This window comes from Anastrepha ludens, chromosome 4 (genome assembly GCF_028408465.1).
Source record: "Anastrepha ludens isolate Willacy chromosome 4, idAnaLude1.1, whole genome shotgun sequence".
Classification (NCBI taxonomy): Eukaryota; Metazoa; Arthropoda; class Insecta; order Diptera; family Tephritidae; genus Anastrepha; species Anastrepha ludens.
Window position 1 is genome coordinate 93,255,768 of NC_071500.1, and position 25,551 is coordinate 93,281,318.

The following is a 25,551-nucleotide window of genomic DNA, read 5'->3' on the forward strand; positions in this document are numbered from 1 at the left end:
CACTATTTGTATTGCCTTTTTTCGCCCTATTCGAGGATCCTTTTTAAAAACTGACATCCATAAATCGATGGAAATGCAAATTTTAGAAAGCGTACTGGAAGCTCAAGTCGTTAGCTATAATTGAAATATGTTAAATTCGAGTCCAAAGTCAAAAAAGCCAGTCTGGCCAACCCGGGTGTCCAACGGAGGGTCAATTCGGAAGTCTTATCATGCTGTGCTTTTTAATTTTCAACTTTTCTACGATATTATCTTCCTTTTTTAGTTTCACAGAACTGATACCGGCTTGCAGCGTCGTTGCTTATTGTTGAATTTAAAGTCGCTTAATAGTAGAAGAAGTGGTTCTTACGTACTTGTTCGTATCATCTACCATAGTTAGATCACTCGATCGCCCAGGTCTTCTAGACAAAATTAGGAGCCTTCCCATAACTTTAGAGGCGTCTATTAGCCTATTTTCTATTAGTGTTCCACTTATTACGAAATAAATAAATCATGCACAGAGAAAATTACCCTTAGTCTAAGTGTATCAGTGTTTTTAAAACCAATCGCTCCATATATTTGCAATGCCAACAACACTGGCACTTACATACATCATTTTCACCCTCAACCTACCACATTGTAATATTTATTGAGATTACTTTCTCTCTTTCTGCTCTCTCTCAATGACTGCCAACACTTCCCCAATGAAATCCATGAATGCTGCTCTGTTGTCTGGCGATCTCTTCACACCAAACATTGTTTTCTATCTATAACAACAAATTTTGATTTTAGCAGCGCGGAAATTGAAATTGAAGTTGAAGTTGAAGTCGATGTCGATGTCGATGTCGATGTCGATGTCGACGTCGACGTCGTCGTTGTTTAGATTTTCGCAAATTACAACGCTCCCACTAATACACACATATTTGATTGTAATTTAGTAGGCAAATGCTTAAGCATGAAAATGATGAATGAAGCTCATTGCTTCTGCCTCCGCTCAGTAATACACACATACTCGTACTATTATAAATGTATAAGTACGAGTATAACGTAAAGAGTTAGCTTGCGATTGTAGCAAAGGTAGCGAATATAAGAACTTGGTTTGCAGGCGTATTTAAAACAATTGTATTATAGTAACTACCCAGTTAATGCGGCTGAAAAAGCTTTTCGGATATTATATATTAGTAAAAAAATTAAATGATTGCACACACAAGCAATAATTAAACAACAACAAAAAATGATAACAACAATAATGTGGTTGTATTAGCATAAACGTCAGCGATCGTCGGCTTTTACATGTACTTGTATATGTACGCATGTAGGTACGGTTTGTTGTTACTGTGCTAATATATTGGCTGGTTATTTGCTTTGCGGCGACTAAAACAGTTAAAATATTGTAGATGCGATTGCAATTCGTCAGACTGGTGTTCGGTGTTCAGTTTAGTCGTCGCGAGGAATTGGAATGAGAAGGATCAGTTGTGGATAATAATTCGGTATAAATAGAAGTTAAAATTATTTAAACGGAGTTTGCCGTTTAAAAGTTTTTTGATTTTTAAATTGTGAAGTGCTGGTGCCGTATACATGCGTACATATTTATATCTGTATACCTGCAGATATTTTAGTGCATTTTATGCTCTATTAAAGTGTTTACTGAAACGGGGATTCGCCTATATTTTATGCCTTTGAAAGAAAAAAAAACATATTTAAGTGATTGTTAGAAGTAAAGCAAAATTTAGTAAATATTGAATAATTAATTAACTTTTTTTGTACTCTCGTTTATATTCAAAAGCGTAATTTAATCGCTAATCGAGTTTGAAAGTTCGAGCAATAGACTTTTTTTCTCTCTTGGTAGGAATATATTCAGCTCTTACTTTTCTTATGCGCACACTTTTTTAAATATAAATATTAAGGAAAAAAAATGTCTCGAGTTTGTGCGAATGCCCAACGAAACACAATTGTTTGGGTTATATTGTTTTGCTTTTTATAACAATTTGGAAGCCGGTATTTAAAATTTGATTATTTATTTATTATTAATATTTTTTTTTTTTGTTTCTTTTTTAGTCAATGAATTGTAGAAATGTTTCGCTAACTAGGTTGATGTAAATATAAATTTTGAAAGTTGATTGTAACAGCCAAATTAACAAAATGTGTAAAAGTTCAAACTTTGAAAATGAATTCCCGAATTTCCATTAATATACAAGGTGGCACAAAATTAATCACCCTATAGGAATAAGTGGTTATATCATCTGAACTACGATCTTAAAAAAATATTGACAAAATGGCGCACATACAAAGATGAAAAACCGTTTAACCCTTTTTTGACTTTAAAGATCCGAAAAAATACTAAAAAGTTTTTTTTCCGAATTATAGAAGTTCACACGATAACGACATCAGTTCTCCCTCATTTAAATTTAATTTCATCAAAATCGGTTAAGTAGAGCCGGCTATAACTGTGTCCATTGTTCATGTGAAGACTATTTTTTGAAGGCTGACAACTTTTTGAACGAACCTCGTATGGTCAAAAAAACATTTTTATTTTAATATTGGATCAGAAAATAAAATACTCAAAACAAAAATAAAAAGTCTTTTTTCGTTTCTGATTTACACGCTTTTAAAGAAATACCCAAAAAACACGATTTCAAATAAGGCGAGGACCTTATGTCCTTACCTCTTCGGCAATTCGCTTAAAAATGGCACCAAAGTTTCTACTGAATCTTGGATAAACAAGAAAGTTAGTTAAAATAAAAGTGGTAAAAAGGCATAAAACACGTAGGCCTGTGTAATATAATAAAAATAATAAAAATATTAGTTCGGGAAAAAGAAATTCGTTGTTTTCTCGGTAATGGCTGTAGTGATCGATATCTCGTAAAGTAATGATCAAGCATTTTTCAGTTTATGCTCGTTGTCAGGGTGACATTTCACACAAACAAATTATTTTACTGTTTTTGTTTGTTCCATTCAGTTGTGAGTTACAGGGTGTTAACAATGAAAAGATGAATGAAAGAGGGTGCCGATACTGTAACAGCTAATTACGTGCAATTTTGGTTTCGTCCATTCCGTTCAGGCATTTTTGATAATAAAGAAAATGTGGATAATGTTGTTTTAACAATTGTTGGGAAACATCTGAAGCGCGTCAAGAAACGCTAGCCCGCATAAAAAGTGTTACATACTTTATGAAACAATTATATTATTAATATATGAAGGAGGTTCAATAAGTACCCGTGTTAGAAATGAAGACATCATTTAAAAAAAACAAAAAACATGTTTATTTTTCAACACAGCCCCCTTTTAGAAAGATACACTTCTACCAATGCTCCGCCCATTTTTTTAGCCTCTCCAAAAAATAGGTTTTGCCGAACTCTCCAAAATACGCCTCGTTCCTCGTTTGAACTAAATTTTTTCCCCGCGAGCCATTTCTTGATATTAGGGAACAGATAAAAGTCGTAGGGAGACAGATCGGGTAAATACGGAGAATGCGGCAGCAATTCATGCAGTTTGGCGGCGGCAACTCCGGTTGAATGGGCTGGTGCGTTCTCGTGATGGAACAGCACCTTCTTTTTCACCAAATTCGGCCGTATCTCATTCAATTTTTTGTCGATGCAGTGCAATATTTCACTGTAGTATTGTCCAGTGATCGTTCTTCCTTCTTTTACAACATTCATGAAGATGACGACGACCGCATACCAAAAAATCGCCGCCATGAACTTTCCGGCCGATGGGGCTGCCTTCGTCTTCTTTGAAGCAGAGTCTTGCTTAGTTTCTGGTATATAATGATGTATCCAGGTTTCATCAACGCATCTCTCCTTCGGATCTCGCTTAAATTGCTCCAAACACTGCTTCGAAGTTAACAGCTGCATCCGTTTGTTGTCCATCGTGAGCCATCGCGGCACCCATTGGCCCGACAATTTTTGATCGCCAACTTACCTTGTAAAATATTAACTGCCGTTCCGGTCGAGACACCTACGCACTCTGTTACTTCGCGCACTTTCGTTCGTCGATCAGCGAGAATCATGTAGTGGACGTTTTGAATGATTTCTCGGTAAGCACATCTGCCGGGCGTCCTAGTGGCTCCTCATCCAAAATGGATGTTGGCCCATGTTTAAATTCGTTGAACAGATATCTAACTGTGGCTATAGACAGCATCCAACTTTGCTTTTATCTCCTCCCATTTTTTACCATCCGATAATAAAAAGCGAATTACCGAATGATAGCGAAAATTTCGAAACACGTCTTACTCGAATAGCTGCCAAATCCAAATCCTTCCTAATCTTAACCTATCAACCAGTCAGAAATTTATTTTGCCGTTGTTTGATAGATTTCAGCTCACGATGCTAACACCAACTTCCCTTAGAAACGGCCTCTGCCTTCAAAAACGGGTAATTATTGAACCGCCCTCGTACAACAAATTAGTAAATAAACTGAAGTTGCAAATTTCCTTAGGGCACTTTCAAAACAGAATAAATAAATACGAGATTTTTTGCAGCCAAGTACGAGATGGAGTCGATTAAGCACTCAACGAGTTGTAACAAGTATTTTTTCCATAAATTAATTCTACCTGTTTAACAGTAAATTTGTTCTGAGACTTGATGACAAAAACAAACAAATTATAAAAAAAATTCTAGGAATGAAAAAGTCAACTCTCGCAAGCAGTGAATAAAATTACACATTTATATACCTACATACACACATATCAAACATTCGTATGCACGCAATTAGTTCTCCTTAACGACTCTGCTCACTTTCATTTAATTGCATCTTCAGCAGCTATAACTGGACTCTTGCGATCGATTCAAACTGTCGCTTGCGCGGCTTAAAGTTCTTTAGCCATAGCCTTAACCTTGAGCTGCCGGCCGAACAGTGTGATTGCTCAGCTACGAGTACTAGACCGGTATCTCTGCCACTCTTTTGGCTTGGTAATTTTCCAAAGAATTGAGGAAGAACATTTACTATTCTTTGTTTACTCTTTTTAGAAGTTTAACAACAGCCAACATTTCAATTACATTCTTACGTACTACGAATTTGATCACAGTGGTGCTAGTGTGTGCTTACATATTTACACGCATAGTCACTTGTCTTTTCGATACTTTTGCTGCTACTTGTCCACCTGGACTTTGCATGCATGTTTGCCATGTCACGCTCATACATCAAGCGCGCGAGCGTTCAACCACTCACACACACGCATACACATTTCATATGGTACATATACGAGTGTATGTGTGTGTGTGTGTGAGTATTTAAGCCTGCATATAATCAGCCTCTTCCCACAATTGGGTTATTTGTACAAGGCATTCAGCTGCTACATAGCCAAGGTCACTTGCTGAATGGGCGGATTACAGTGGCGGGTCCATACTTTTCTACCAGCAAATACTCGTCGCACTTATCGTGATTAGTGGCGTCACGAAATTTATATTTTGCTATGGCTAAGAATTTTCTCATGATTTGCTTATAACAATTGTTTGCTCTATTCAAATAAATTTGCATATAGGTTGCATATTGGCGGTTCGTAAGATTAATTAGATAATAAAAACATAAGATTTCAATACCAAAGCGTTGATATGCTAACCCCATATTAAGTAATTATTTGACTTGCCATTCACTTGGCCAGAATAGAAGACAAATCGATCGAATCACATTAATTACGGCGCGGCGTAGCCTTGAACCCCAGCCTGATAACTAAAATGTTTTTTAATAAAGACGAAGCGACATTGTAATGGGATAAAATAAACTGTGGGTCAGATATTAGACTGCGAAACTCTGAGCGTCTTCGATCGTTATGAATCTGTGTTACACGCGCGTAGATTATCTTCCAGTTATTAGCTGATTTCAGCATGAAACCCATAATACTTTCTCCGTTTAAATTTTAGAGGTTTCGGAAGCTTAGCGTCGGCATTGGAACAAGTCATGTTGAACATCATCTTAACTCTCCGTGAAGCTTGGGCAGTTTGGTGAACTATCACGGCCAAATCTGTGGGGGTATTTTCCAAACACCCCGCGCCCTCAAAGGAATCGAGTTAGGCGATAGTTTATTTCCCCGCGCTGTTCCTTTCTAAGCACGTTGGGAGGGAGGGTATTAGCTCATGCGTGCATTACCCTTGAGTGACCTATTCCACCGGTCCTGCCAGTGAGCGATGGAGCGACGCCTTTCTTCTTTAGCGATTTCTTTACGCATTGCCCTTTCGTCGAGTCCCATAGCCAACCCGAATGTCAACTGGGATTAGTCCTGCAATGACGAACGATGGGTCGTCAGAAATAGTGCGGAAGCCGCAGATAGTCCGCAAAGCGCTCAGCCGATAGAGAGCTATTAGTTTATTGGCGTAGCTATTGATGTTCATTGCATCAGTCCAGATCGATGCCGCAGAGGGACAACCCTACTAAACAGTATTCTTTTGCTATGACTAGGGCCACCGTTGTTTGGCATTGCTTTGCCACACGTTTGAATAAAATCTTTTTCCCGCCAGCCACTTCTTCAAATATCAAAGGAATGAAGCCATGCCTGGACTGGAGAACAGGGGGGATGTGTGATATTTCTATTAATTTTGCACCCACAACAGCTGAGGCGTGAGCTGGTACGTTGTCGTGATAGAAGAGCTACTGGAAGGAGCTTCTGAGTCTCTGTAAATTTAGAACAGCCCGAAGCTACCGTCACTCACACCTTATTTAATACAGCAACGATTTTTTTGTGAAATATTCTATATTTCATAATATTTTGGGAAAATGGAAAATCAGAGTATGCAGATATTTTATTTCTTTTTTAAATTTAATTTCTTAACAATACAAAAAAGTGTCCAATCATTTCATTATAATGCAAAAAAAAACATTAAAGCTTTATTTTTAACAAAAAAAAAAGAATAGCTCAGACGAAATTAGTTTACTTAACGAAGTCAACATTATTTTACAAAAGCGTTATGTCAACTAGGCATGTACCCAAACCCATAGTATATCAGTCCCATATTAGTCCCATTGAACTCCATTTCTACTCCGATTGCACTTTGGCTCGAAAACGTGACGTGAGGTTGCGGTATAGATTCGTTTTGCTTCAAAATGTGTGCCGCCTTTGATATCATTAAAAATTGTAAATGTAAATCATACAAATTTATGCAAGATGATTTAAAGTTTTTCACGAATAGGGCACATAGATATCGTCCCCTTAGTATAACAATGTGCTCATAGGCTATTATTTTTTTATTGAATTTTTGGATTCTCCATCGTCGATTTTATATGTGGTCAAAATTTTTTCAAATTCTAATTCCACAAAGTGGGTCAAAACGTCACTCAAAATATAATAAATATTTACAGACATAACGAGATTTGAGTGAGAGCTACTTTCGACAAAAAGTTTGAAATTCATTTTCTCAAAACATCAAAAAATGTATAGGCTATTTTGATACCAAGGGGACGATATGATACTTAACCTACACTTTGTTACTTAATTTAACAGTCACTGCGCATATTCAAGCCCTGGCAGCAGGCATTCAAGTATATGGAATAATGAATAAATATAGGGTGGGCCATGTAAAATTTGCTTTTCGAATCGGCTATAAAAAAAAAACTAATCATTATTTTTTCAAATTTTTTTTTTATTTTGAAGATTGAACATTGTCATTTATGAATGAAAAATAATATCGTTCAAATGACTGCCACGACTGGCTTTACAGTAGGCCATTCGATCAACCCAATTTTTAAGCACATTTTCGATTGTTTGGGCTCCAATTTCATTAATGGCAACTTCGATTTCGTGTTTTAAAGCATCAATCGTCGCTGGATGGTTCGCATAGCATTTGTCCTTAACGGCTCCCCACAAAAAATAGTCCAACGGGCTTAAGTCACAGCTCCGAGGCGGCCAATTGATATCGGAATTTTGGCCGATTATTCGGTTCTCAAAAACGGTAGCCAAAAGTTCGAGTGTAACTTTGGCAGTGTGACAAGTTGCACCGTCCTGTTGAAACCAAATGATGTCCATGTCATCCTCTTCAATTTTTGGAAACAACTCGTTGAGCATGTCACGGTAACGCTCGCCATTTACTGTAACCGCGGCTCCTCGCTCATTTTCGAAAAAAAATGGCCCGATGATGCCGCCAGACCAAAAACCGCACCAAACAGTGACTCGTTGTGGATTAATTTGCTTCTCTACAGTAACGTGAGGATTTTCTGGGCCCCAAATCCGACAATTTTGCTTATTGACGTAGCCGCCGATGTGAAAATGAGCTTCATCAGAAAAGATGGTTTTTCGGTGTAAATGCTCATCTTCGGTCGACCGATTTTCTGCCCATTGAGCGAAATTTTGTTCAAGCGTATAGCGTCCCATTTCGTAAATGTCAAACCTTTAAGTAAATTATGAACCCATTTGACATGTCATTTGTGTTACCATTCTCAAAAAAATAGGTGGTTCAAAAAGCACATTCTATATGACCCACCCTGTATAATAATTATTTTGGAAATCATTTCTCTGATTCCACACTTTTCTACAATAACTTCACTTCGTAATATTTGCATCGCTCGTTCAACATATAAAGTAAAATTAATGTTGTACGAAGTCTCATAAAATGTCTTAACAGAAACCGGCTGTAATGAGTACGGAGTTGTACCAAATAATATAGCATTAAAATAATTGTACTAACCTTATCTAATACACAGTTAGGTATGTATGTGTGTGTACTTATAGCAAAATCTGCACTTTTTACTTACAATAAATTTAAATATATGGCTCATGGAGTTAATCTGTTATGTCTAACATAATAACAGCCGTTAACATAACAATTAACATAGTTAATGTAATGCCGTGGCAATGTTAATGTTAATGTAATAGAGCCATATCTAAGTGTGAGTCTCAATATTGCAGACGTAAAATAAGGTTGTCACTTTTTAATTGCATTCATTTTAAAGGTTAGTAAGGCATTTTCAAAATAAAAGATTTGGATATCTGATGATGATATATAAAATGATGATATCTGACCAAATTTTCCTACATTGCAGAGGCAAGCGGCACACTTTCGAAATCATTTAGTTGATGCTTGTCACAGAGCTTTAATAACTAGTACATGAATTACTCGTAATAAAGCGTTAAATAAAAATAGTTTCAGGGCGGAAATAGATTTATTTAATTATTACACTAACAGAAAAATAATGAATAAATACAGAGGCGTAAGTGACGATTGGTCTGATAAGTGCTGTGTATATCCATAGGACCACAGCAGGTGTCAGACCTCAGGTTTTACCAAAGGCTCTGCGGCATTGCTGAAAGATCCTTAATGCGCGATTCACCTTCAGTGAAAAGTGTGTCTCCCAAGTCAGATTCTTATCCAAAATTACTCCTAGAGAGACCAAGTGTCACACCTTTCAATGTTGGAAGACTAAGTCCATCCTATTTCCGTTTTCTCTTGAACAAGACTATGATGGTTTTGTTCGGAGTAAGTAAGTTAGTCTTGTATCTAATTGCACTAATAGGAATTTGACTATCCTTTTTGTCGATAAAGTGGCTGAGAAGTTGTATATCTACTTCTAAAGGGGTATGTCTGTTAGTTAAAAGAATTAGCTCTGTTTTCTCCGTGGCCCATTTTAATCCGTGGTCCTCTAGCCATCTCTGAGCTCGGATCATCACCCCGATTTACCTTCCTTTTGGCTTCGAGCGATTATTACAGCGGCAATGTCATCTGCGTATTCCACTAAATGCACATCCTCAGGCATCTCTATTCGAAAGATTTTATCGTAGTTTATATTCCAAAGTTCAGATCCGAGTATTGACCTTCGGGCCGCACCTGCTGTTATTTTTTAGTCTTGCAACGTTCTCGGGTTTCATATAAGAACACAGGATTGCTTAGATAGCTGCGAATAATCTTCAGTAGATTATTTGGGACCCGTGAGATGTAGGTTGTTACTTGAAGATCAAAGATTCGATTCATTATTCTCGCATATGAGAACTCGATACCTCTATAAAATTCATATCTATGATTCCTAGAGCATTCATAGCTTTCCAAAGATGTCTTCTAACTGAGTTGCTTTTATTGTCGTAGCATTCAACATTTCCTTTAAAATTAAATTGAATGCTACTAAACTAACTACGTCGCATATAAATCAGGTGTACTCGGCAAGACTGACATGGGAATGTGGGTGGCCTCTACATGGCCGTTACACAAAACAATAAAACAGGCCTGTGAACGAATTTTTGTGCAATTTGTGGCCACTTCTAATATTAAATAATTATTTATTTCTGCCTGTCGGCTCATCTAGGTTAACTTCTTTAAAACTAAGTTGACACATTCAAGGATAGCTGCTCCGTTCTCTATAATTTTTCAGAAAAAGCAGACAAATTGGTCTGAAATTTCATCATCCTCCCAACAACTGCCACATAAATTGTTGTCAATGATGTCTATGGAATCATATGTTGCGCTAAAGATTGTGCGTCGTGATCCACCCAACTAGCGATCATAACAGCCTTCTCTTCAGCTTGATAAGAGGCCTTAGTGGTTTTGCAAGCATCGAGGCTGTGACAACGATCTCCCTGTGTGTTTTGTATACGAAGTCACTGATGTGTCTAATTGCAAAATCTTTATCGATAATTGGTTTAAGTTAAGGGGCGTAGATTTGCAGTTCGCCAATTGGTCAGCGAGTTCGCCAACCTGAACCCTTCTAAGTTATTGCCAGTAAAATGAAGAAAATCACGGGTGTACTGTGATTTGATTTTATTATCAGCAAAGAAAAGCAAAAATAGAAATATTGCGAGTAGTACTATATTATAAAGATAACAGATTACAATACAAAAATTATAGCTGGTTATAAATAACTAGATAGCTGAAAAAAAATGTATGAATGAAAATATAAAAGAAAAAGCAAATATGTAAACATGTTAATAGTAAAACGAATTTCAAGTGATGGCAAAACAATAAATGAGAAGGTTTATTAATAAATTCGTAAAAGCCAAAAATTCATGAACAACTTTCTGTTCTACACACATACATACGTAAACGTACAAAAAGCAAGCACAAAAAGGTTATTACCTGCTCAACAGTGCGTATAAGTTATCTCGCATTGCTTTTCGTACCGGATAATTCAACTACACAGATCTACATACAAATATTAAATATCAAAATACCCAAGATGTTTTAGCTTATATACAGGGTCCGGCACTCGAACCAACCAATTAAAAAGTCTATAAATTTAGTTTGGAAAATTACTTTTATTCAATTCAAAGTAAAAAATGTGTGAAAATAAGTGAAAATTAGGAATTAACTTACCTACGCTCGATATGTCGACCTTTTGGCTTGACTATGGCCTTGAGCCGGTTCAGAAACGAATCGTAAACTACCCGAATCTGACTTGCAGGTATTTTGGCTCACTCGCGCACAATGGCTTTTTTCAGCACCTCGAAACTGGTGAATATTTTAGTTCGGACCTTACCCTCCAAAATGACTCAAAGATAATAATCCATCGGATTCGTGTCTGGTGAATTTGAGAGCCATTGTGTGGATGTTATGAAATTCGGAACATTGTTATTTAGCCATTCTTGATTCAGTCGAGCTTTGGTTACAGCGGCCCAAACAATTACCCGTGGCGGCCCCCTGGTGGCCAATTGATGACTCAAATTCTCGTATGAATAGTCGGTCAAATGAACTCTAGCGTTTTGGGAGTTTACGAATTGTTCAATTTGAAAAATTTTCTCGTCAGAAAACACAATGTTCGGAAATTGACCGCCTTCGGTCAAGCGAAGCAACTCCTTCGCTCTCTCAAATCTGACTTGTTGCTGTTTTGATGTGAGATCATGCGCCTTTTGGGTCTTGTAAGGCTTGAATTTGTGATCATTTTTCAGTATGCGGCGGATGCTACTGTCAGACATTTTCAGTTCTTTCGCCATTTGATTGGCACTTCGACGGAGATTTCACTCAAGTCACTTCTTCACTTTTTGAACCGTTTCAAGTGACGTTGCAGTCTTTTGATGACCACCTCCATGACGTTTCATTGTGACGAGTAATGGCCGCGCATCAGGTGCGTGAGCGCTATGAAGTTGGTTACACTTCGAGTGCCGAACACTGTATTATTTATTTTTGGCATTTCTCGTTTTCGTTTTCCCAGGTGTGATATGAGTGCAAATTCTTTATTCTCAAAACACTTGAAAATGTATGTCAAATGCATTTTTTTTGTTTATTTTACCTCTTTTTACATATTTTAACAATTAAATATAATTATGGAATATGAAATGTAAAATTAAAAAAAAATGTACAATTTATAACACAAAACAGAAAATATAAAATATAAAATAGAAAATATAAAATGTAAAATATAAAATATAAAATATAAAATATAAAATATAAAATATAAAATATAAAATATAAAATATAAAATATAAAATATAAAATATAAAATATAAAATATAAAATATAAAATATAAAATATAAAGTATAAAATATAAAATATAAAATATAAAATACAAAATAGAAAATATAAAATATAAAATATAAAATATAAAATATAATATAAAATATAAAATATAAAATATAAAATATAAAATATAAAATATAAAATATAAAATATAAAATATAAAATATAAAATATAAAATATAAAATATAAAATATAAAATATAAAATACAAAATATAAAATATAAAATATAAAATATAAAATATAAAATATAAAATATAAAATATAAAATATAAAATATAAAATATAAAATATAAAATATAAAATATAAAATATAAAATATAAAATATAAAATATAAAATAGAAAATAGAAAATATAAAATATAAAATATAAAATATAAAATATAAAATATAAAATATAAAATATAAAATATAAAATATAAAATATAAAATATAAAATATAAAATATAAAATATAAAATATAAAATATAAAATATAAAATATAAAATATAAAATATAAAATATAAAATATAAAATATAAAATATAAAATGTAAAATATAAAATATAAAATATAAAATATAAAATATAAAATATAAAATATAAAATATAAAATATAAAATATAAAATATAAAATATAAAATATAAAATATAAAATATAAAATATAAAATATAAAATATAAAATATAAAATATAAAATATAAAATATAAAATAGAAAATAGAAAATAGAAATATAGATATATATATATATAAAATATAAAATATAAAATATGTCCAAATCGTTCATTTTTATTCAAAAACTTTGTGAATAATAGGTCCTTAACTCGTTTTCCCGTTACAGATTAAAAAGCGTCACAATCATTTAAATGAACGCAGCACAACAAATAAAACTCAACATACCTGAAAACTGAGAAGCGCAAAAACCAAAAGCAAAAAAAACAACGCAAAATGCAACACCTAGTTGGTCGCCAACGAAGTTTCGTTGGCCCCTATTTGTTGTCGTTGCTCGTTTTATTGCCGGCATTGCTCAATCAGAGGCATCACGTGGCTGCAGTTACACCAATTAATTCGGAAGCAATGAATGAAAAACAACAACAGCAACCAACACAACCCACAATACAGCAGCAGCAACAAAACCAACAGCAAATCAACGCAAAGCCAAACATAATAATCATGTTAATAGATGATATGGTGAGTTTTACTTTAACTGTACTTGACGTACTCAACCTCTCTCTGCGGCGCTAATGTATTAGTGCTGTACGAGTATTAAAATTGCAAGCAGAAACGAATGTTTGTGAACAGCTGTTTTGTTACTGGATTGACTGAGTGGAATTTCCATTTCTGAATGGGAAATGTTAAAGGAACTTAGCAGTATTTTTTTAATCAACATTATTAATGAAATTTAAAAATTGTTTAAAATATTACAAAATTTAAAAATATAAAAAAATTGTTTGTGGGTTGTATTTTGATGCTTTCCTACAAATGGGGACACCTACAGTTTTGTACCGCCTCCAAAGCGCAGATGGTTTTTTATGACAAGCTTTTAAATGGCGGAAACTTACTCAGAAAAAAATTGTTCTGTCATTTATAGTATACTCATTCAGGTTTTGCACGCAGGGAGATACGAACCTACGCACTTCCGAATGGTAGTCACACATCAACCTGTTCGGCTACAGTGGCCGCCTATTATGTACTTATATAAGTACATAGGTAAGTACACCTGTGTTTAAAATAATAGGAGCGCGATCGATTACCAAGTTTTAACAATTTTTTTTTTCTGTTTTGTATTTAATTTTTTTCTTGTTTTTATCAAAATATAAAGATGTCTGCAACAAAACCGTGTAAGTCCAAGCTCCAAACTATAGTGTGAACAAAATTTACGGAAGCTTAACGAATTTAAAAAAATTGTTATACAAATTTTTAAAATTTAAGGCACAATTTCGGACGCCTTTTATATGGGGGAAAGTACTGAATACTGCAGCGCAAAAAAAAATTGTCTAAAATAAACGAGAAATTTCAGTCATTTGAAACTGCCACTTTGTTGTACTAATATTGAATGGGCTATAAGCTGCGTTCCAGCATTTTTTTAAAATTTTGAATAAAAAGTTGGAGATTTCAATGCTTGTTGTTTAATTTTTATGAATTTCGCGCAAAGTTTGATGCTCTGAGTTATATGGTTTATGTTGTAGAATCGGCTATACTTTTATGATAACAAAAATAAAAATAAAAAATAAAAAAAGTAGTTGTACAAAAAATATAGTTAGCACTTTAGGGACGAAGGTCGGCATACAGCCACCCAAGTCGTTTTACCGTTCCGGACGCGTGTCGGCATATAGCCGTCCAAATTAGTTCGTAGCTACACAGCTCGCGACGTCTGTCGTTCTGAGCGATAATAAACGCATAGGTATAGTAAAAGAGTCACGTTTTCATTCAAAGACATTATCTTCCTTATAATGTCAACTTCGAAGTGAGACGACGGTAGAATCAGAACGAATTTCAGTTCTTCGATTCAGTCTCTCAGGGTCTCTGCCAGAGGAACCAGCAAGCTTTTTATATATTTTATCCTACACACAATGGCTAAGCGATGTAGAGATGATTCTTTAGGTAGTGACAGTTCTGACGAATATTGCTTTGAATCTAATAAGACGGAAGATGACGGCATTGCTTCGACAATTTGAGCGATACCACACAATGCCGGAATATAAAATCGTATACTCGTACATAAATACAACCAAACATCTTTTTGTTTTTTTTTTTTCAATTTATTTGTTTATAATAATTTTTTGATTTTATTGGGTTGGAAAAAAGAAATGTCGTATTTTGTCAATTGAGCGCGACATTTAAACATATCCTGCTTTGTACTTATTGCATCGGGTAACATTAAACGGCGATTTGAAGACGACAATCTGTACTATAAGTGTCTATTTGACAGTGTTGTGATCGTACGTTTCAGTCTTAAGTTATAGCGCGTCAAAGATGGAGTCCACCAAGCAAGAAATTCGTCATATTTTACGTTTTTACTACCTTAGAGGTAAAAATGCAACGAAGGCGGCGGCAAAAATTTGAGAAGTTTATGGGCCTGATACTGTAACGATTCGCACAGCACAGCGTTGGTTCGATCGATTTCTTTCTGGTGTAGTAGATGTCGAAGATGCACCCCGTACTGGTAGGCCAATCGTCGTAGAGACTGGTAAAATCGTTTGAAATTATCCAAAGAGACCGCCATGTGAGCAATCGCTCGATTAGTCAGGAACTAGGTGTAGACCACAAAACCGCTTGGAACCATTTGCAGAAGATTGTATTCCAAAAAAAGCTGGATGTTTGGGTGCCACACGTGTTGACGGAAAAAAATCTCTTGGACCGAATCAACGCTTGCGATTCTCTGCTAAAACGGAACGAACTTGACCCATTTTTGAAGAGGATGGTGACTGGCGATGAAAAGTGGATCCCGTACGACAACGCCAAGCGAAAACGATCGTGGTCGATTATAAAGACGGGATAATGAAGTTGCCTTCTAAATGGCGAACAAAACGGGGCATATTTGACTTGAATCGGATAATTCTAAGTACGTTAAATAACGTCAAGTTTCGATCACAAATACGACATTTCTTTTTCTCTAACCTAATATGAAACATTTTTCTTGTGTTAAGTAAAGCCTTAGTTTTCATAACGTTCGAAGTATTTATTTTCTTTACTACGCAATCCAATACCTCTCGTCCTCAGCGACTCTCGCCCGTCGAGCGGCTCGGTCCCCAAAGGGTTAAAACTTGGTAATTCGTCGCGCTTCTATTATTTCTTTGAGCACAGAAGAGCAGATAATTTGTTCTTCTTTTTTTAATAAAAGAGTTTCAATAAAATATTTCGACAAATTTGATTTTATTATATTTGCATTGAAAAGGCAATTTTGCATTGGAATACTATCATATTTTACTCAGAGGAATTTCGTATCTAAAAACGCAAAGGAATTTATTTAGAAAAACGGCCAGTCACAGGTAGCCCTTTTAGGCCTACTTTCAGAATATAAATATAAATTGTATGTGGATGTAGGCCTCGCTCATGTGTGATAATATGTGCACGGTGTAGCCAACAATTTATGGAATACATACTTTTGCCTTTTAAGGGGTTAGGGATAGTCAGAATTTTCAAAAAATTGGATTTTTTGTTTTGCATTTTCTGAAAGTATAACTAATTTCTCTTGTCCAATTGATTTTAGATGAATCTCCAAGGACTTGTGATGATCACCGCAAGGGACTTCTGGCGAAACGGGCTCCACATAAACAGCGATAACTTTTCAAATTATTAATTTTTTTTTGAATTTTTGCTAAATCAAGTCCAAATTTGAGGTATTAATGCTATGTTTTTATTTTTGTAAAATAAAGCAACTGAATAGCAAAACAATTATTGAAAATCATCATTTTTCGGGCCTCTGTCTACCCCTAAACCCTTAAGCCTATACAGTTTTTCTAACTAAATTTACTTGCAACTCCTTCTTCTTGCTCACCTTTAAAACTATTTACTAAATAAAATAAGTATCACTTAACAAGGATGCTATTAGTTGCCAGCTGATAGTGCCTTCAATTTGCGAATTGTTTAGCCACTTTTAATCATTTGCATTTAAAGATTTCCTGCTAACTACTTCCTTTGCATAAGCGTTTCAGTCAAGTGAAAAATCCCCATAAATCCATTAATTAAAAGAGCTTGCAATTTACAAACACCCAGATTTGCTATTCTAAAGCACACAATGCTAGTGGCACTTTAATGTACCCATCACTGCCACTAATCAAAAGACAAAACACAAAAAAAAACACATCAAGAATCGTTCAGTCGCTCACATTCACACACACACGTGCATATGCATAATCACTCGCCATGGGCTCTATGTTTTCTCCCTTTTCAGGGGTTTAACGATGTCAGCTTCCACGGTTCGAATCAGATATTAACGCCGAACATTGATGCGCTCGCCTACAATGGCATCATACTGAACCGCCACTATGTGCCAAATCTATGCACACCATCACGTGCGGCGCTGCTCACGGGCAAATATCCCATACACACAGGTGCGTATGTTAGTGATCACACATAGTAAATGCTCACTCATACATATGAACTATGTATGCGCTAAATGAGACTGTGAATGGATTAATTGAAGTGGCTTAACGAGGAGAGCTCATACGAAATACGTTTAATTAAGAGCCAATACAGTGACAGTTTTTTTATTTCATTTCATCGGAGTTTTTTTCATTTTTGCACAAATACATACACATTTTGTTGCTTTGGAATTTTTTTTTCGTTTTTTATTTAATTTTTTTGTCACCTCAAATTCTCTTCCTTGCCACGGCAAACACTGCGCGCCTTTTAGGTATGCAACAATCTGTCATTATTAACGATCAACCATGGGGCCTGCCACTCAGCGAACGTTTGCTGCCCGAAATACTACGCGATGCCGGCTATGCAACGAATTTAATTGGTAAATGGCATTTAGGTTTCTGGCGCAAAGAGTTGACGCCTACATTGCGTGGTTTCGACCATCATTTCGGCTACTATTCGGGCTACATAGATTACTACAATCACACAATGCATATGCTGGTGAGTTAGAAACTGTAGTAAATTAAATTTTAATTGCGCGTATTGACCACTTCATACGCTGAAATTTTAATTTCATTTTTTTAATTAACTTTGACTGTTGATTTCACTTTAAGGATCGTAATTACACGGCCGGCTTGGATTTCCGTCGCGACTTGTCGCCATGGCCTGAGGCGGATGGCCTTTATGCGACTGATATTTTCACCCAGGAAGCGGAACGTGTTATCTACCAACATGATGCGGCGGCAAAGCCTTTGTTTCTGCTAATGAGCCACTTGGCCGTGCATACCGGCAATGAAAACAATCCAATGCAGGCGCCGGAAGAAGAGGTGGAAAAGTTTTTGCACATCAGTGATGAAAAGAGGCGCACGTATGCAGGTGGGTGGGAGGATGAAAAGACTAAAGTTGTTAAAAAATTACTTAGTTCACAGAGTTTATAGCAGTATGAAAGGCCAGCTTAAATCAGTAATAACTGTAATGCGTAGATATTTATGTATTTTTTTGTTTCAGTTCTTGGAGTACAAAATATTCTTACAGACTACACAGCTCACACTAAAGTAATCTAAGTGTGAATCAATCTCAAAATTGATACAAATATTAAATGCATGAGCTAAGATACTGGTTGTTCAATAAGTTTGTCAGTGCGATATAAAAACACATTGGTTTATGGTTTAAAATGCATTTATTATTCAGTATAGTCTCCCTGAATATCTATACACTTGTTGCAACGAGATTCCAATTAATGAATTCTATCCCTTAAGCGGTTAGAGGTAGTCAGAGGCCCGAAAAAAAATATAATTTTCAATTTTTTTTTTATTGTTTTTTGCTAGTAATTTGCTTAATTTACAAAAATAAAAATATAGCATTAATACCTCATATTTCGACTTGACTTTAGCAAAATTTCAAAACAAAAAATTAATAATAGTAAAAGTTATCCCTGTTTGTGTGGAGCCTGCTTCTCCAGAAGGAGGAAGCTTGTAGCTTCATTTTGTTTTTCAAAAGCAGTATAAATTTTATTGAAATCTAAGAAGTGATTTTTAATTGATCACTGTTACTTACCAATTCAAAAAACATAGTTTTGAGAAAAACGCATTTAAAGTTTTGCTATCGGCTCCGGAGCGCCCGTTCGTCCTTTGTTAATTGTTGAATAACTCGAAAAGTATTTGTCGGATACGTTTCAAATTTTCACATAATCTTTTTAAAATATTATACTTTAACAAAATGGGAAGAAACCCCAATTTTGTTCATTTAATTTTGACTATCCCTAACCCCTGAAGTGAGAATCTGAAAGGTTGCAAAATACGCTTCCACAGCTGTTAAGACCCCATCATTTGATGAAAAACATTTTCCACGCATGAATTTGTTTAGGTCTGCAAACAGATGGAAATCGGCAGGGGCCAAATCTTGTGAATGCAGGAGATGCTCCAACAATTGGATCCCTAATTCATGGATTTCAGCCATCGTCAAAATCATCTTATGAGACCGTGCATTGCCCTGATGAAAAGGAATTTTTTTCGTTTGCAAACTGTTTATTTTTTTACGAATTTTTTCCTTCATTTGGTCTAAAAGGTTACAATAATATTCAGAATCTATTGTTTTACCAGTTTGCAAGTAATCCACAAACCAAAACCTTTCCTTTTCTTTGCCGATTTCTGGACACGAACTCGTTTCGGAGCCGAAGAGCCAGTTTCACACCACTCTTTAACCGCCTGTTTTGATTTAGGATCATGGTGATACACCTAAGTCTCATCCATTGCAAAGAATCGGTATACAAAATCCACTTTATTCGAGTGTTCTGAAATGTTTCTGAGACATTCGCATTCGAATGTGTTTTTGTTTCATTATTAACGAATGCGGCATCCACAGCTTTCCAAAACCCAATGACAAAAAAGTAAATAAATAGTTGGCGCCTACACTTCTGTTAGATATTTGGCCGAGCTTTTCTTCCTATTTGTGATATGCGATTTGATGTTTTTCTCGAAAAAGGGGAACTACGGTTTTAAGCCGACTCCGAATGGCAGTTGGTTTTTTATGAGAAACTTTTTCATGGCATCCGCAGATTTGCCATTGTCTGCCGAGAGGCGACCGCTATTGGAAAAAAATGTTTCTCTTATTTGATGTTCAAGCACGGATATATGTATGAATCTAGGCACTCGTGAATGGTAGTCACGCACCAACCCATTCAGCTACGGCTACCACCTTCTGAAACCCAATACTTTAATATATTGCTCACACTGCCCAATGAGATATCTAGGGTTTCTACTAAATCTTTGTCACTCGATTTTCCAATAGGATTTCCTGTATTTTATCTGCGATTTCTAATGTTGTTGCTGTTTTGGACGTACTTGACGTGGATCGAAAAGTCCGTATGCACTTCAAACATTCGTTCATAGATTTACGTTGCTTTAAAACATTCCAAAAATAAAAATTCAATCGCTGCACGATACTTGACTCTTTCCGTTGTATTGGGTTTTTCGGAAAGTAATTTCTTTTTTTCCCGACAGAGGATTTAATTGTATTTTTTCACAGCTAACTTCACACATAAGTCGCATTGTCATTATATGTTTTGACAGCTGATATAGCAAGGCTTGTGTGTGAATAAGTTCAATTGATTTTACGCAGTAGTTTTTGGTCGGTGCCCTTTTAAATATGGAGCGCAATAAACAGCATTTTCGTTTTACTTTTTTACTATACAAAAGGTAAAAAAAATGCTGTTCAAGCCAGAGAGAAATTACGGAGAAGATGTGTTGACAATACGCCAATGCCATAACTGGCTTGCAAAATTTCATTCCGGCAATTTTGATGTCAAAGATGCACCACGTTCTGGAAGGCCGGTTGAAGCTGATCAAGACGCGATAAAGATATTAATTATTGCAAACCGGCGAATAACAACACGTGAGATCGATGAGAGGTTAAATTTATCGAATTCAACTGTTTATGAACAGTATGAGTTTAACCTCGAAGCTCAATATATGAGTTTACCATGTCCTCACGTCAAGAAATTTGTGTCGTCGCGTTGACGTCTGTGCTTCACTCCTCAAACGTCACGAAAATGATCAATTTTTGAAGCGCATCATTACTGGGGACGAAAAATGGGTTGTATATAACAATGTCAAGCGCAAGAGATCATGGAGCAGAAAAGATGAGCCGGCTCAAAGCATTTCAAAAACAATATACAGCAAGAAAAGGTGATGCTGTCTGTTTGGTGAGATTTTAAAGGAGCCACTTTTTTTGAGCTTTTACCGGATAACACAACAATTAATTCGGAAGTCTACTGTCATCAGTTGGACAAACTAAATGTTGCACTTCAACAAAAAAGGTGTAAGTTCCACCAAGATAATGCGAGACCCCATACAAGTTTGGTCACTCGCCAAAACTTTTATAGCTTGGATGGGATGTACTGCCACATATTCTTCAGACCTGGCCCCTTCGGATTATTATTTGTTCCGGTCACTGCAAAATTTTTTGGACGATTGAATCTTTACCTCAAATGAACACGTCAAAAATCACCTGGATCAGTTTTTTGCCAGCAAAGACCAAACATTTTATGAGCGTGGAATCATGCCGCTACCGGAAAGATGGCAAAAGATGTTGGATCAGAATGGCCAATATATAATTTAAGTAAATATTTATTCATTATACGAAGATCGTCTTTCATTTTCAGCACAAAAAAAAAACGAAATTACTTTCCGAACAAGCCAATAGGAAATACTGTGGCACGTCGATACTAAATGGTTTGATTACAAAGTATAAATTGAGAGATTGATATAAAACTTAAGATACGGTCGTATGAAGATTATACCAACATAACACACACAAAATGTTGGCTAGTAGCAACGCCATCTCTTATCGAACCGCAAAACTTATTGAACAATTTAGTACTACAAGTTACGTGAAAGCATTTATTGCTATTAAGCGTCCACTTTTTCTGTTTGTGTCGGATTGCAGATTGACTGACTCACATAAATCTGTGTTGGCTGCAAATATTTTAAGGTCGTCAACGCAAAGCAGAGAATAGGCAAATTTGAAGGATGAGCTGATTTCACTGATGAAATGAAAAAAAAAAATATTTTCTGACTATAACGGAAAGTTTAGACGACTCGGACAGAGGATACGCTAGCACCTTTCTGCTGGTGACATGTAAAGCAGATCTTTGAAGGTTTACTTGGTTTCAATGTGAATTTCAGTGCGGAAAATATTGCTCATAAAGACCATCTGTTGTTCCGAAGCGCGAGAAAAAATCGGAACCAACATATCGATTAAACATTTTAGAGTTCATGCTCGTTGTCAAGGTGACATTTCACACTAAAAAAATTCGTTTGCTGTTTTTTGTTTAGTCCATTCAGTTGTGAGTTACAGGGTGTTAACAATGGAAGTCAATAAAGAGAAAATTCGGTACAGTTTATAGTTTTTCTTTGATAAAGGCGAAAAGGCGGAATGGTGTTTATGGTGCCGATACAGTAACAGCTAATTACGTGCAATTTTGGGGTCGTCGATACCATTCAAGCGTTTTTGATGTTAAAGAAAATGTCAATAATGTCGATAAAATCACAGAAATAATTGAAGTTGAGCGGCCTGTTACTAGTCGTAGCTTCGCGCAGCAGATAAAAGATCGACCATCAAATAATTACAAGCTATTTGCACAAAATAAATAATAAAAAAATGAATTTCTTTCTTGAAAACTAAATAAGGATTAGTCTACCAAACTAATTTTAAGCACCTTTTCAGTCTCCCTATTTGAATTTTCGCCCGCTTTTACGATTTACCAACTCATATTACTTTATCTACATTACCTAGCGATGGTCTCGCGCTTGGATGACAGCGTTGGCCGCGTAATGCGTACTCTCTCCAACAAAGGCATGCTCAACAACTCAATAGTCCTGCTATACTCAGACAATGGTGCCCCTACGCTGGGTATACACTCCAATGCGGGCTCTAATTATCCTTTTCGCGGCGTAAGTAACTTCAAGAAAATTATACCTCTTCTACATCAATTAACTCTTAATTTGCTTCTCCACACGCACAGCAAAAAGAATCACCTTGGGAGGGCGCCCTACGCTCGGCTGGCCTCATTTGGAGTCCGCTGTTGCAGCAACAGAGTTACGTTTCCAATCAAGTAGTGCACGCCATCGATTGGCTGCCCACATTAGCTAGTGCTGCTGACATAACACTTCCGGCCGAATTGCAACTGGATGGTGTCGATTTGTGGCGTGTGCTCAGTGAAAACGGCGCCGCACAACCTCGACGTCTTATTCACGTGCTGGACGAGTATGTCGGCTATAGCGCCTTTACGCGTGGCAATCTCAAGTATGTGAATGGCACGAGTTTTGATGGCCTCTACGATGGCTGGTTGGGTGATTTGCCCGCAAACGAACAAGACCCCACTGCAGCGTATTATGCACAACAGGTGCTTTCATCAGAGGTGCACCACGTGCTCGGTAGTGAAGCGCTTAGCGTGGAGAAGGTGGAAGAGTTGCGCACTCAAGCAACACACAACTGCCCTGATAATTTGGCGAATTACACAGAGGCAGTGTATCGCTGTGAACCGTTATTAGAGCCTTGTTTCTTCGATATCGAGAAAGATCCCTGCGAGCGTTACAATTTGGCTAAACTCTATCCACTGCAGGTGCAATTGTTGGCACAAGAGGTCGAGCAGTTTAGGCAGGGTGCGATGGCGAGTGTACGGCAGGCGTTTAGTGACCCACGTTGCGATCCGGCATTGCACGGTGGCGTTTGGGAATGGTGGGCAGAGAAGTCGGCGGCTAGCCTACGGTGGGATATTCACGTAGGCGGCGTAATGGTGATAACTGCGGTGGTTAATGTAATAGCGAGTGCTTGGCGCGGAATACTGGCGGAGCTCAGCACGTAGTGGGAGTTCAAACCGAGCTAAGTGAAACTTAATTTTTAAACTCCCAGCTTCAAAAAATGTTTACTGCTTTTAATTATTATTTAATTAATACTTCCTAGTTATAAAAAAAATGTATTATATTATATAGGAACTATTATATAAGAACTTAGAGCTTGCCATTGGTAAATAAATAAAGTATTAAAAATAAAAGGCAAATATTAAATAATTTTCTCATTAAATGATCACTAAAAGGCGACGCAAAATTAATCAGCCTACCGGAAAATTTATAATTTTTGCAAATGGTGTCGTACGTCAATCATATTTGACGCTTAGGAAATAGACAGCTACAGTATGGAGCGCGTAATGGGCAAAATCATAAATTTCCACACTAAATAAAAAAAATTATTCCAAACCAAAATCTTGCAGCAGGAGCAGGAGCTTGGCCAAATGCCCAAAAAAGGTGTAAGCGTCACTAATAAATATTTTATTTGATTTTTTTTATTTATTAGGTTGGGGAATAAGTTTGTAGCGTTTTTAATGAGGACTTTTATTTAAACAAAAAACAATAACTATTTCAATAAGTTAATCAGTTGTATATTCGGCTTTGCTGTTTGCAACCTCTTCCCACCTCTCGACGAATTTGCTGATGCCGTACCGCCGAAAATCGCTTGGTCTGGTGTCAAAGAAGTTGTTAATCCAGTTTTTAAGGACCTCTTTATTAGCGAAGGCTATGCCTTTCATATGGTTTGCAGGGAAAGGAAACAGATGATGATCGGTCGGTGAAAGATTCGCAGAATACGATGGATGCTGAAGTACCTGCCATTTGAGTTCTTTGAGTGCGGCTGTTACGACTTGTGCAACATGGAGCCTGGCGTTGTCGTGAAGTAGTGTGAGTTTGACCTTGTTGAGTGTATTTTTAGTGGAATAGCCTCATTCACGCGGTGTAGCTGGGCATCCTTTTTCATTAATTTCGCAGTGTACCATGAACTCCCAGTCCCACCAAACACATAACATGATCTTCTTTGGATGAAGATCCGACTTGACTCTCGGCTTTGTCATTTCTCCTGGAGACACCCAAATCCCTTCTTTACCTCATAATGATGTACCATTTCTCATCTCCCGTGTGGTTCATTTCTGATAATTTTTTCCTTTGATGTTGCAGCTCAATTTCTCCATATAATGACTGCATGACATTTTTTTCGTCGTGGGCAAAAAGTAAGATTAATTTGGTTGTAAATTGAAAAATCTTTATTTATTCTTGTAAATCAATTTTATCCCCTTCTAAATAATCCCCTCTCGATGAAATACACTTGTGCCAACGATTTTTCCAATCCCCGAAACATGCCAAATAGTCCATTTCCGATATAGCCATCAGCACCTTCTTCGATTCAGCTTTTATCTTCTCAATCGACTCGAAACGCGTTCCCGGAGTAGTCTCTTGAGTTTTGGGAATAGCCAGAAGTCACACGGAGCCAAATCAGGCGAACACGGTGATTGCGGAACGATATGCGTGGAATTTTTGGCGAAATGGTCACGAAGGACGAGTGCAGTGTGAGACGGTACATTATCGTGATGCAAAAACCAAGAGTTGTTGGCCCATAATTCTGGTCTTTTTAGACGAATCGCTTCACGTAAACGATGCATAACGCTCAAATAATATTCCTTATTAACAGTTTGGCCAGGTGGAAGGAATTCATAGTGCACCACGACACGAAAATCGAAAAAAACGGTCATAATGACCTTTATTTTTGAACGACTTTGACGTGCTCTTTTCGGTCTGGCCTCGCCTTTAGCACGA

At 36.3% G+C, this 25,551-nt stretch overlaps 1 protein-coding gene across 3 annotated transcripts; it reads left to right on the top strand.

Moving 5' to 3' along the window:
* The first annotated feature begins 1,136 nt into the window (after nt 1-1,136).
* Nucleotides 1,137-23,950, top strand: LOC128860195 (arylsulfatase B). 3 transcript variants are annotated; one of them, XM_054097512.1, is made up of 7 exons: nt 1,137-1,295; nt 13,164-13,513; nt 17,220-17,379; nt 17,682-17,908; nt 18,022-18,283; nt 22,703-22,860; nt 22,932-23,950. In XM_054097512.1, the coding sequence occupies exons 2-7, from the start codon at nt 13,271-13,273 to the stop codon at nt 23,772-23,774; spliced, it is 1,893 nt and encodes a 630-aa protein (XP_053953487.1). In that variant the 5' UTR covers nt 1,137-1,295; nt 13,164-13,270; the 3' UTR covers nt 23,775-23,950. The 3 variants fall into 3 exon arrangements, with proteins under 3 accessions (XP_053953487.1, XP_053953486.1, XP_053953488.1); XM_054097511.1 differs by lacking the exon at nt 1,137-1,295 and adding an exon at nt 1,377-1,466; XM_054097513.1 differs by lacking the exon at nt 1,137-1,295 and adding an exon at nt 1,729-1,821.
* The last annotated feature ends 1,601 nt before the right edge of the window (nt 23,951-25,551 follow it).